Source organism: Lathamus discolor, chromosome 7, assembly GCF_037157495.1.
Source record: "Lathamus discolor isolate bLatDis1 chromosome 7, bLatDis1.hap1, whole genome shotgun sequence".
Classification (NCBI taxonomy): domain Eukaryota; kingdom Metazoa; phylum Chordata; class Aves; order Psittaciformes; family Psittacidae; genus Lathamus; species Lathamus discolor.
Window position 1 is genome coordinate 3037463 of NC_088890.1, and position 13280 is coordinate 3050742.

The window sequence follows — 13280 nt, forward strand, 5'->3', positions numbered from 1 at the left end:
AATTGCCACAGACCACTTGGAAATCTTTATGCGCTACCTCTGTAATTCACTGTATGGGTGTCACTATCAGAACGATTTCTCTTAGGGATGTATACTGAAGAAGGAAAGTTTTTCCTTGTGCTAAGAGAAGTGCCTTTTCAACAGGAAAAGGCACTATAGCATATGGCATTTAAACTTTCTGACTCTGCCTTCATTTGCCCTTGTAACCAGTGTGTGTTTTTGTGTTCCTGGGGGGGTTTTGTGTGCTAAACAATGGCTGGACTGTGGTGTCCAAAGGCAGTTCCCCGTGAGAAATGCACTGCCCACAGGAAAACTTGGCTCAGGGCCTCTCTGGAGCCCAGGAGGGTTTGCTGGCAGAGCCCTGGGATGCCAGGGAGCATGTGATGGCTGTCGGCAAGGGCAGGGGCTGGCTCATCCGTGCTGCTGGAACCGGGAGGAAGGCTGTGGGAAGTTATTCAAGGCTGCCCTTAAAGTTTAACGTGCAGAGAAGGTGCCTGAATCCTCTCTTTGGTTTTGGAGTTACCTTTGCTATGTGCTTTCTCTGTATCATGGGGTTTTCCTTTGAGCTGTGTAGAATAATAGCTCCTTTATGAAGGTCTTATTGAGGTTATTTACATAACGAGGAGCTGATCCCGTTTTCCCTGTCTGCCACCCGACCCTTGGAAGCTCACGTTTATCATGGAGTTCTGCTGCCTGTAGCAAAGAGAAGGAGGAGCCTGGGCATGGGCTTCCCTGCCGGAGCCGGCGGCTGCGCCCCGTGATGCTGCTGCCGTGACTCAGGCCGAGCCTATGGCCCCGCCGTGGCTCTGGTCGGTGCAGCCCATGCGCGAGCGCCCAGATGTCTGACGTGGCTCTGCCGTGGGGAGGTGTCCGCCGGGATCTTGGAGCAGGATCCAGGACGGGCCTTGCTTGCCGAGGGGAGCACAGGGATAACCACCATAACCACCCTGCCCACCACGCTCACCCGTGCCATGGGCCATGAGTGCAAATACAAGCTGATCTTGAGCAAGAGGTCCCACCTGGGCTCTGTCTCATTGTCCTCCCACACGGGGCTTTGCCTGCAACTTGGTTGGGGAAGGGGTTAGGAAATGCTGATGGAGGGCTGGGGGTGATGGGTGACAGCTGCTGCTTAATATGCAGAAGGAGCTAATAGATTGCTTATCTGATAATGAGCCCTAAGTTTAGTTGGGGGAGGAGGGAAGGATCATTACGGGCTTATAGCAGAGCAGCTCATTGCATGTCAGTCCAAGCCTGGAAACCCCACCACCACCAAACTGCTACCAGCTACCTCTTCCCTGCCCCCATGTACGAAAATACAGTAAAAATGATGTGACACGGCACTGATGGGAATCTGTTCCTGCTTTGTTCAGTACAAAAGCCTTCTTTAGGGCTACGCAGGGAGATGTCACCCTGTTAACAGAGATGCAATGCTTTGTTTCTACCCCGGCAGGTTTCCCCATGTCCGTGACGTGTTGGCCGAGGCTCTGCGGCTCCTCTCCGCCCTCGGAGCGGCCGGTCGCTGCCCTCTGGACTCCGTGATCCCCGACGGGCGTCATGAGCATTGCAATCCCTCTGGGAGTCACCACACCAGATACGTCCTACTCCGACATGGCTGCAGGATCGGAGTGAGTGTCACCCCACGGAAGAGGGGAGGGCATTGAGGGCTGCCCTAGAGTAGGGCTGCAGGATCGGTGCTGGTGCTTTCTCCACTCAGGAGAAAGGGGGTGATGATCCTTTGCCTGTGTGAGAGATGAATGCAGAGGCTTTTGAGTGTTTAACAAATGCAGTGTTATGGAAATTGGTAAGTTTGATGCAAAAGATGGGGAAAAGGAGAATTCCAATAGCATGAGACACTCAACCGTGGGGTTTGTATCAGCTTGGCTAGTTAGTCTATACTCAAGTGCAGGCAGTTGTGCATTTGTTGTACCCGTGCTTCACATTGGCAAGGTACAAGGTTTTCTTGTCCAAAAGCTGTGTTATATGAAGTAATCGGTGTGCTGATCCCACCCTCCCCCTCAGCAGAGATCAGACTCAGAACCTGATTGCTGGACCCTGTTGGGGCTTGGCCAGAGATGTGAGAGACAGCATCAGCCTGGGTGGACACCTTTACTTTGTTTCTGCCCCAGAGCAGGTTGCAGGGCAGTGGGCAGTCAGTCTTTCAGGGACCCTTTGTGCTAGGCTCTTACTGCAGCACTGTCTCTGAGGCCTGCTGGAGGGGATATACCATTTCTCTAGGAAGACTCTGCTTCTGCAGTAGTCAGGAGCATTTCAAATCCAGAAAATACTGCCCTGTGATCTTCTCTTATAACCCTTGTTAGAATGATGTCAGCTCGGATGAGTACTGTGGTTTTGTTGAAGGCAAGAGGGAGGGCTCAAGTTACGTCTGTGTGCTTCTACCTCCTGCTTTCCTGCATCCTCCTTTGAAATACTGATTGTAGCATGTCTTTACAAAGGGTATTTTGGAGATAGATTTCCCCATGTAGTATTTCAAGGTACCTACTGTGTAAATACCTGCGTGTCAGATTGATCAATGTAGAGCAAATATTGCTGCAGACTCTTCATTTTGAGCTGTAAGAGCAGTGGGCTAGAGTATGAATCATGGTTTTTCCCTTCTATCTTGCCCTGATTTGACTATGCATAGAATTTGGCTACACAGTGTGCTCTCTGCAAGACTGCTAATGCTCTTTTTGTCTGTCCTGGCACTGGCCCCATTCTGGGCATTCCTCTTTTTGATGCTTCGTTCCATCCTAAAGCCTGTATTTTTGGGTGTTGTATTTAAAGAGGGAATAGAGTCTAGTCAGTCACTCATCAGCAGTGGGTATATGAGCCTTCCCTTTTCAAGGTTTCACAACCAGTATTGCTTGTCACCATCTTCTCCCACACGGGCACTTTGAAGACTCAGCATATAGGAATTTTAAACTGCTTATGACAGGAGAGAGTGCTAGATAGTGTTTACTCATGTACCAGGCACTTTGCTTTTGTAGAGGAGAGACAAGATATATCTACACATGCCCCTTTAAGAACCAGATATCAAACAGACTATCTGTAACCTTTCTGTGGGTCACATCGAAGAAAATGCAAAGCATTTTTTTTCCCTGGTTGTAAGGGGTTTGTAGGTCCAACTTGAGGCTGGAGTGCTCTGAAGAAAGGCTTTTGAAGATTTCTGAACTGGTTTCTCTGTCTTCTAAAAATGAGGAATGCCAGGATTTTATTCTGCAGGCTCTGCATTGAAACTGCTAGTTTGGTGTAGGAAGTCTGGAGCATCTGAGCTTCTTGTCTGTAAGGGATTGATTTCAAAGATGAGCATCACAAAGGCAGCAGGAAGGTAGAAGGAGAATGAGCTCAATCTCTTCAGGCTGAGCTTCAGCATCTTCCCATGGCCTCTGATACAGAGGGGAAGTGAAAATGCTGAAGGGTTCATCCGAGGGTGACGCGGAGGCTGCAGAGCAGTTTCTGTGTGTTAGTCTGCTTGTACATACGAAGTTGCTGAAGCTCCTTGGTGGGCTGCTGCTGAGGAAGTATGGGCCCCAGTGTTGTTGCCCTTGGACACCGTTGCACCAACAGTCTTGAAGTTTTATTGCTAATGCTTGCAGCAGCACTGCTGGTATTCCAGGCTGACTGGAGTTAGGAATGTGGGTGACTTGGACAGAGGACGGATCTGCTGCTTAGGCTGCTTAGGCTCTTTTCCTTCTAATGTTGTTTCTGGAAATACGATTAAACCTGAAGGGATTTAACTCTGTACCAATCTGGAAGCCCTAAAGGACTGTCGCAAAGATCCAGCAAGGCTGGATTATGTGACAAGCTCTACAGGGTGTCTTTTATTAAGAAGTATATCCTCTGAGAGATAGTGCTGCCTGCATCTCCTGCTTTTGACAATGTAGCTGGCTGTAGTTACATTGAAAACCAACTTAATTTATCTTGACATGCACCTAAATCCTGAGGGGTTTGCTTAGGCTTAAGGTCTCCTATTTCACGCAGTTCTTTGTACAGTAAGTTACTGCTGCTTTATGTTGCAAAGACAAACTCACTCCAGCATAAGGCAGAAGCTTGGTGTGGTGGAGACTGTATGGGGTTTGGTGGCAGGGTGGGGCAAACTGCAGCTCAGAAGAGATTTCAAGAGCTAATAGGAAGTCCAAAGGACACAGGGGTTGGTGTTCTTGGGTGGTGTCTAAACACTGCCCCATGCGTGGCCACTGGCCATTGCTGTGTGAGTGCTGCCTGATTCACACTGGCAATGTAGGACCCACTGAGAATCCTGCAAGATCTCACAGGTCCAAGGTAAAGTTTTCCTTTCCTGTGTTCTTTCCTGCTCGCTCAGCTCCGTGCTGTAATTTGGGAGATTTCACCTGCAGACATGATTCAGTAACATTCTGCTGTGTTCTGATATGGGCCTTACTTGGGATCTGTGCAGAGGTTTAGCTGACTCGTATCTTCTACTTGTACCAGACAGTGTGTTTCCTTGCTGGTGTTCTGTCTGTAGCCTCATTACCTAATACTCCCTGCATTGAATTGCAGCTGTCCCTTCTCTGAGCAGGGTTCCTGCAGCTTTGCTAAGGATATACCTTTCATTTTTAGCTGTTTTTCTTCACCACCGTGTGGTGGAAGAGCGCATTGTACCTCAGCGGCTAATCTATTGAGCACATTGCACACCATGTTGCTGTGTAGAAAGCACAGGGCACTGATTTGCCTATGGCCACTGTCTGTCAAGGTCATGGATTTTCTTGCCTGTTGGTAGCAGAAATCTTCAGTTCCTGGTAGTTGCTGTCAGGACGGCTGCAGGTTTCATGCAGGCTTTATCACAGGACATTGGACTTGGCTAACAATTAGTATCTGAGGGAGAGAGAAACAAGCACAGATGCAGGAAAGCTGCTTAGCTGCTATTTGAAATAAGCTGTTGCAGAGATAAAATGGCAGCACTGTTCAGTGGCTTTGAGATTAGGCTGCCTGAGTTCAGACGTGAACGCTGAACTTGACCCAACTTCCTCGACAATAAGGAAACTGAGCTTCTTACATGCTAATTATCTTTTGAACTTCCCAGATTGAGACCCAGTTTAATGAGTTATCCAGGGTGGCCCTTACTCAGTTCGTTCCCTCTGAAAGCAGGTTCATCCTGTACAACTTCTGCACACATGATGCTTCGTGAAGCGCATAATCACACCTTGATTTCATGAAGTTTCTTCATTTTGAGCTCATGTGTTGAGTAGAAAAGAGCAGTGAAATACCAGCACTAAAGAAATGATGTTGTATTGATGGGTTTTACTTCTGGCCCTCTCTGCAGCCCAGAGTCTGTGGAAGCTAGTCCAGCTGTCAGTGAGAAGAATGTGTACTCCAGCCACGGCTATGGGGCCACCCAGAAACACAGCTATCGCGGGCTGCCTTACGCAGTGAGTACTCTCTCTGCAGTGAATCAGCTCTTTACTGTCTACTTTACTCATTTCTCCTTGTTCCATAGTTCTTTGCCTGTTAAACCTTAGGAAATTCATTAGGGAGCACTGAGTTACAGTTGAGTTCTGCCATACATTTTGCATTTGTGTGTTTATTGTTTGTGAAGTCTTGCATACTCCATAGCAAGCCTTATTAGTGTTCTAGGTGATAGATTTTTAACTGAATGAAGTATATGAATGAAGTGTGACTATATTTGAGCATGTAATATTTTCCTGGTGGTAATTTTATGCCCCATTTGCTTTATTATGCACTATTTATACTTGTTTCAACTGTGCAGATTTTCATGTTGCTAACTTATAACTATGAGGAACAAGGAACAGTCAGGAAGAGTGGGGACATGGCTTGAAACTATGGGCTGAACAGGACATCACAGAGTCATTGAGGCTGGAAGGGGCTTCTTGAGATCACATAATCCACCCCCCCTGCTCAGGCTGACTCTGCTTGAGCAGGTTGCCCAGGACTGTGTCCAGTTGGGTTTTGAATATCTCAACACACGGAAACTCCACAACGTCTCTGGGCAACCGGTTCCAGTGTTTGACCACTGGTGTCGTGTAAGATTAGTAGCAGCACAACAGTTAACGTTGAAATAGCCTCGTTGTTTTCATAGGTTTCGAATTGAATTTATTGGTGCAGAAGAAAACCATTTGCATCTTTCAGAGCTATTGCTTTACCTTCTTGGTAGATTGAGGAATTCAGGCTACTGGTTTACACCGGTTGTTAAATAATAACCTGGGAACTGTGGATGTGGGGCTTCAGTTTCTAGGCAGCCTATCTTCATGTTAAAAGTAGTACTGCAAATACTCGTTTTCAGGATCATAATTATGGAGCCCCTCCTCCTCCAACGCCGCCAGCCTCTCCTCCTGTCCAGACCATTATACCTCGTGCAGAACTGAACGGCCTGCACTCACCTGATGAGGAGAACTCCGGGGATAGTGAAAGCTCCTCAGAAGGAGAATCAATTCCCACTTGGTGCCACTGCAGTGTCTCTCAAGATGGTTTCCTCCTCAAGTGTGAAAAGTGCAGGTAAGCTTTGGTGCAGTGCAGATGTGGACTGCTCCTTGTGTTGACTTCTCCTACCGATCCGTGTCACGTTTGGGCTGTGGGACAGACTTCCTTTTGCTAACTGGAGCGTTCTTTCCAGTGCTTTACCCAGTATTGACCCTCCTCCTTTGCGTTGTCAGCCTGACAAGTGTTGGTGGCACCAGGAGTGGAGATGAGGATGTTAAATCGATGTTCTTATCATCCTGGGCCCCACTGAGGGCACGCATCTTGTGACATCCTGTTGAATTTCAAGTGACTTTACTCCTACAAACCAGCTTCAATTGTGCATTCTCCTTTGGCAGAGGAATGAGCAGGGGGAAGGTGATCAGACTCCGCCGCCGGAAGCAGGACAACGTGTCAGGTGAGCCTGGGTTGTAGTTCTGATAATGCTGACTTTTTGCTTTCTTTCTACAAAACCTTTGTCTTTTGACTGTTGTAATCATCCAGTTGTGATCAGTGCCTGCTAATGTTCTTTGCCTCCCAACCACTGGGATTTTCTCCTCTCCTTCCCCCTCACCTCAGTTAGCTCTTAGGAAAATCAGATTGTCTTGTGAACAGAAGAGGGAAATGTTCATCAGTGTCATTCTGTGAGATATCAGAAGTTTGGGAGGCCTGTTCCCAGTCTGGGAGGGAAAACTGTGGTGGAATCTTTTTCTCAGGGAAGAGCTATGCAGGATCATCAAATTGTCTTGGTGAAAACAGACATAAAGGGAAGCTATTACCTCTGGGATGAATAAAAACGGTGCTAACGGAGCACTTCTCTCTCTAGGCGGGGACAGCAGTGCAACTGAGAGCTGGGATGAAGAACTATCTCCCTCTACGGTGCTGTACACAGCTACACAGCACACTCCTACAAGCATCACGCTGACTGTCAACCGCGTCCGTAGAAGCAAACCTAAGAAGAGGAAGAGGAGCACAGAAAAAGCTCGCGCTGCTCCAAAGGCCAAAAAGATCAAGGTATGTGGAGTGAGACAAGGTTGCTGCAGTTCCTACTGAATGCTCTCTGGAGCAGTGTTGACAGCAGGCTGACAAGCTGGCAGTCGACAAGGAACTTTTGTCCTGTCAGGAATTGCTCTCTCTGGTGTAATAACGCGACGCCTTGTATTTGTGACCTGCTCAAGTACGTGGCTGTTGGTTTAAAAATTACCTTACTGGAACTCCACCCTTCTTTCCCAACGCTGTCCATTCATGCTCAAAGCTTGGATTCGATTACATCTTTTCCCTTCTGGTCTATTAGCATTTGGGGAAGTAGCTTTTGGAGGCTGTTTGTGGCAAAGGGGCAGTCTGTGAATGGAATCAAAACCAAAGGGAACGTGGCATTTCTTAGCCGGCTGTGTTAAGGAATCTGGACTACAGAGCTTCTTGGCTCTGTTCTTTAGGGACAGAGATAGTGCCTGTGTGGAAAACTACGTAGGTAGTGCTGAACATTTGATGAGGGCTGACTTTACAGTCTTGTTTGTGACGGTTTGGGGACTGAAATAATTTTGGATTGCTTATGTTGGAATGCGAGTGTGTGAGCAGCTGGTTCTTTCCCATCATCAGCTTAGCTTTACCATCATCTTCCCTAGCTTAGGTTTCTCTTGAAGTTCTTCTCGTAGGCAATAAAAGACTGGGAGCAGGAATCATGTGAGGTCTTCAGGGTTTTTTGGTGTGAACCAGCTGGATTCTGTTGCTGGCCCTTTCTTCTGTCAGAGCAAGCGGGGTTAGTTGGGACAGTTTTGGTTTTGATCTCGAGGTTTTTACTAAGTATGAGGCAGCCTTTTTAGTTCAGCAATCCTGGCTGTCAAGCTTTTCAGCAGTTTCCACTGGATTTGCATTGCAGAGCCTTTTTGTTCAAGTCCATTGCTCCTTGCGTAGGTCTTCCTGTAATTCCTGACATCTTTTGTTGAGGGTTGGTCTGTTGGAGTGAGATCTATTGTAGTTCTGGGACACTAATTCTGAGTCTATATGTAATGCCTTGTCTTTTCTCTCTTTTTCTCCTTGTGTGGTGCCAGGCCTTTCGAGAGGGCTCACGAAAGTCTCTGAGGATGAAGGTGAGTAGAACTGAGAACCCTCTCTGCTGGTGGTGGGTTTTTCCCCTGTGTTTTGTGCCTCTCTTGGTTTGTCTGGGGAATTTTTGATTGTGGGACTGGCCTCAGAATAATCTCAAGCCTTACCATGCACCACAAACAGGCCTATTCAAAAGGGCATCACAGGAGTTGCCCCTTGAACCTTGCTTCTGCTTCAGATAGCTTTCAGTAAGGTAATACCATCCAATTCCAAGAGATATGACTGATTGATGACACTTGGGAGTGGGGTGTTTGATGTAAGGGATGTAGAACTGGTTGTAGCCACTCTTCTGTGAGGTCAGTTATCATTTAATTGCATCAAAGCTATTTTAAACCTGGGCATCAAAGCAGTACACAGGTTTAATGTTAGGAGTCCCTTGCAATATGGCCTTATTTCTCTCCACATCCTCTTACGAGGGGTGGGATGGGATGATGTATTGATCTCTGACTCTCTGCAATCCTGGTAGGTGTGGCTGTCTGATAGAAAGTTGACAAAAGAAGGGAGACTTTGAACTAAACATGTTGTTAGAAACACAAGAGGTGCCTTAAAGTTCAGTCAGCTCCATCTGACCCCAGGTCTGTAGCCAACAGTGGCTTCCAGCAGGTGGCTCAAAGGAAATGGGACAGTCCTGTGGTGTGTCTGTCCGTATGCACCTAGCTCCATAGTACACAAGTGCCTTGAGAGGGTGAAAATGCATTAAAAGTGTTCCTGCTGTTAATAGATACGATAAAAATAATGATTGTTCTTCAGTGGTCTTTGTCACTAAGAACTCAGTGTCACGTATGTCTCAGTCTCTTACGGAGCCAGTTGAGTTACTGACCTCCGGGGTATTATTTGTTACTGTCAAGTAAAGAGTGAAGCTTGTTTGTTTTGGGTATTTTTCCCCTACCAGCTTCTTTTTTCCCCTTCCTTCCAAGATAGTCTAAGTGGATTACCTGATTCTGCCCTCTCTTCTTTACACTGCTTAGGACTTGCAGTTTTAACCCTCTGGGTATTAGCTGATGCTCTACATTCAGTTCCTTGAAACCCCCATGACCGTTTCGCTGTCAGGTTCAGAAGTATTTTTGGATCAGTCACTGCAAAGATTGACATGCAGTCAGCATCACCTGGCATTAGGCTGGGCATGAGTGGGTTGACTCTAGGGCAAGCCTACATGACATTTATTTGCCTTTGTATGTTCTGTTCCTTTGCTTTTTAGATCTTCCTAATTATTTTTGCTAAGTGACTTAAAAACCTTTTCTGGCCATGGACCAGCTTAATTTTCTTGTGTGTAGCAGTGCCAGTTACCAACTCTCAAGAGATCTTAGTCCTGCATGGATTTCTCTGTATATTCTTATGTGCATTGTTGTACAATGTTTTAGAGGATGCAGGCTCTGAAAAAGATGTCCTCATAACCAACACATTCTTAGCTTGGAATAGATCTGCCTTTTTGTGTAGCGTATTCACACACTCAGCACTGTGGATAGGTTTTTCCCATTGTGTGCTAGCCATTCACTCTTGGCTCTTTGGTGCAGAATTCGCCTTCTGAAGCACATGCCTTGGATGAAAACACAGCTGAAGGGTGGGAGAACCGAATACGCCTGTGGACAGATCAGTACGAGGAAGCCTTCACTAACCAGTACAGTGCTGATGTGCAGAACCTGCTGGAGCGGCATCTAAACTCTAATAAAGACTATGTGGGCAAAACTGCTCTGCTAGACACAATCAACAAAACAGAGTTGGCCTGCAATAATACTGTTATTGGGTCCCAGATGCAGGTAAGAACCTTTGTGGCTGAAGCAGGGTAGGTCAGGTCCTCAGGTTTCTAGATAAAAGGCATGGGTGAGCAATATCGTAGCTGGTTATTTAATTCCAGACCAGCAGACACAGATCTGATATAAAAGGGAACAGAAGAGATGTCAGGACCAAGACAGATTCAGAAACACTCACATTCAACCAAATCAGTGTTGCTAATTTGGGAGCATTTTGTACAGTTGTTACATGGTTCACAGGTATTTTGTCATGAATACTTTTGGTCACTGAGTGGCTTGAGGCAGAACCAGACCTATCACTTGCTGGAGATAGGAAATTTCCTGCTTTCCAGCTGAATTTTCCTGTCTTTCAATGATTTTAATATTTTGGATGATTATTTGCAGTCTGGTGACTTCCAAATAGTGCACAGCTACAGTTGATTTTGGGGAACTGTCTCCCTAAGTTTTCCAAGATGTGAATGACTGGTGTCTTGCCAGCTTTATGGAGTGCATGTAGACAAGGAGAAACAGGAAAAGGATGTGCTCGTGTGGTGTATGTCCTCACCATTACTCTTCTCAGCTGATGTTTTATCTGGTCCATGCTTTATTGGACAGAGAGCAGCACTCCCACTCAGTTTAGGTTTTGTGGGGCTTCTGTGGCCAGGGGAATGGAGATAGGTGCAATTGAAAAGGATGGGCTCCAAACCAGATGTGGGGCACCACTTCTGTAAAAGGGGAGCAAGAGTCAGAAACCTGAATGTCAGGTATATGTTTGTGCTTGAATCATTCGTGTTTATATCAGCTGACTCACTGCTCTGTGAAGTTCATGTGCTCCCTCCCACCTTTCCCTCTGCTTTTATGTAGGTGAAGCGCATCAGGCAGAGCACAGATATTGCCAGTAAGGGAGAGTGCAGAAAGAGGACTTTGGACCCAACTTCCTTCCACTCTTGCCTCTAGGTCTGCAATAATAAGACTTGTGTGGGGACTGGGGAGAAACACTTGTACTATGCTGTGTGAGTAGCCTCCCTAAGGAGAGCAACTGAGGAAATACAGGGAAGAAAACGTTCTGCTTCTCTAGAAATCTTAGTATTTTCTGAGTCTAAATGTAAGCTCATTAATCTCCTTCACATGAATTTTAGGAAAAGTCCCGAAATGAGTGGTAAAACATACGCTGTTTCTTTTTATCACCTTCATAGAGTACAGCAGGACAGGTGGCTATAAAAGGTATCATACATCAGCGTGCTTGGTTTTGTCATGCTCTTTTGCCCTCTCCCTTCACCCCTGTACAGATACAGGTTTTCCCACAGGGAAAAGTGGCCAGAATCCCAAATTGGAAGACTCCAAATGCAATATATCCCAAAGAAACAAAAAGACAGTAAGTTACAAGACTTCCTAGTGAGCTGCAGTTACTCTAAATCAGCTGTGAGTAGGTACCTATTGCACATCACGTGTGCCAGGATAGTATAAAGGGACTTGAAGGATTTGTAGTTCCTCTTGGATACTGAGGGAAGGCATGGGTGGATGTCACAGGCTGCTGCTTGTCAGCCCCTTATGTCCTTGTTTTCTTTGCTCAGCAGATGGCTGTGGAGTGTTGTGTGGAGGACAGCCTGCACATGTGAGGAGTGCATGGTCTCTGGTCTTGTGCTTTATGCTTTTATTCCACTCATTGATCTCATCTTTGTTAGACAAACTGAGAAGGCTTCTTGATTGGCATCAGGTGTCTTTTAACTAGATATTGTTACTGGATGTAAAAATAGTTTTTATGGAGGATAAGGAAGTAGGTACTTTGAGCTAGGAAAAAAAACCAAGGAGGTCGTGTCAATATGCAGATAGCAGCAACGTGTAGAAGATGAGTATTGTAACTGCTCTGTTTGTCTCTGAAGACTCTGGAGAGAAGAGGAAGGAATAAAAATGAAATGCTTTATATATACCTTGCATACTGTCACAGTTGAGAGTGGTTTTTGGCTTGGGTAAAAAATGATGCAAGTCTGTACTTAAAGAAAGAAGAGAGAAGTGTGACCTAAAAGCTTCCCCATGCCAAGAGGAGTAGGGAGGGATGGCCTAAGAGTTATACATGGATATGGGATTTTGATCATTGGAATGCTTTGAATAAACCAATTCTCAACTGCCCTCATGATGCAAAGGGAAACTTGTGAAAATATGAAGCTGTTCAGTGTCATGAATAAAATCATCTCAGTGCTGGCTGCTGCCAGATGCTCAACAAACTGAAAGCTGTGAATCACTTTTCTGCCTGCGGTTGCCAAACCAAACCCAGGGTCAGTATCTGCCCTTTGTTGCCTCTGATAATTGCTGACTTGAGCTCAAACTCCTGAATGATTTCACATTCTGAAGTGAAGAGCGAAAGGGCCTTTATAAAATAAAGCCACTGAGTATTATGCAGATGTTGCTTTGGAAACATATTGGAGCAGTTTTGTTTGATTAGCAGTCAGCTGTCCCCAGGGAGTGACATGAACAAAATCATTTGTTCTTTTCACACATGAAAGCATGGCATTTAATCCTCTTCTTATTTCTGAATTCAGGGAACCAAAACAAGCTGAGCCAGGGCCTTAGCAGAAAAAGCTGGGAAATCATTCCTTTTTTACCAAACCCGGGTAACTAAGTTTTACAGATGCAGAGCTTCTGTTTCCTTCATGGGCTCTCTTTACCTCCCACCCACCCTACCTTATTCCAGCTCTGTTCCAGCACCAGGTGAACAGTAATACAGGTCAGTTGTGGGCCATAGTGAAGGCTGCCAGCCATTAACTCACATCTCTGAGAGATACTAAGAGAATTTGATAGACTAGTAGGATAATTTAGGTTAGGAGGAGCTGCCGAAGGTTGTCTGGTCCACCCTGTCTGTGTAGATGAGAAACTGGGTAGGACAGCAAACCAAGTGGTAGTATAGAAACAGAATTATTCAACTGGAGACATGCTTGTGTCTCAGTCCTAGTTTATTTACTATCTTTAGGGACTTGCTCCTTATCTCCTTCTGTCACACACTAACAAAACAATTCC

General features: G+C 46.0%; 1 protein-coding gene across 3 annotated transcripts in view; it reads left to right on the top strand.

Annotated features, from left to right (window-relative positions):
* SETD5 (SET domain containing 5) overlaps positions 1-13280 on the top strand; it is a 63696-nt gene that overhangs the window by 24041 nt on the left and 26375 nt on the right. For 2 of the 3 annotated variants that reach the window (XR_010614383.1, XM_065687593.1), the window contains exons 1-7: positions 1459-1625; positions 5279-5384; positions 6257-6468; positions 6789-6847; positions 7256-7443; positions 8481-8519; positions 10050-10292. Coding sequence is in view for 2 of the 3 variants with exons in the window: in XM_065687593.1 (XP_065543665.1) it covers positions 1555-1625; positions 5279-5384; positions 6257-6468; positions 6789-6847; positions 7256-7443; positions 8481-8519; positions 10050-10292 (918 nt within the window). In the remaining variant the exon portion in view is untranslated. Of the gene's footprint in view, positions 1-1450; positions 1626-5278; positions 5385-6256; positions 6469-6788; positions 6848-7255; positions 7444-8480; positions 8520-10049; positions 10293-13280 lie in introns of those variants that run through there. The other variant, XM_065687594.1, reaches the window with a different exon arrangement.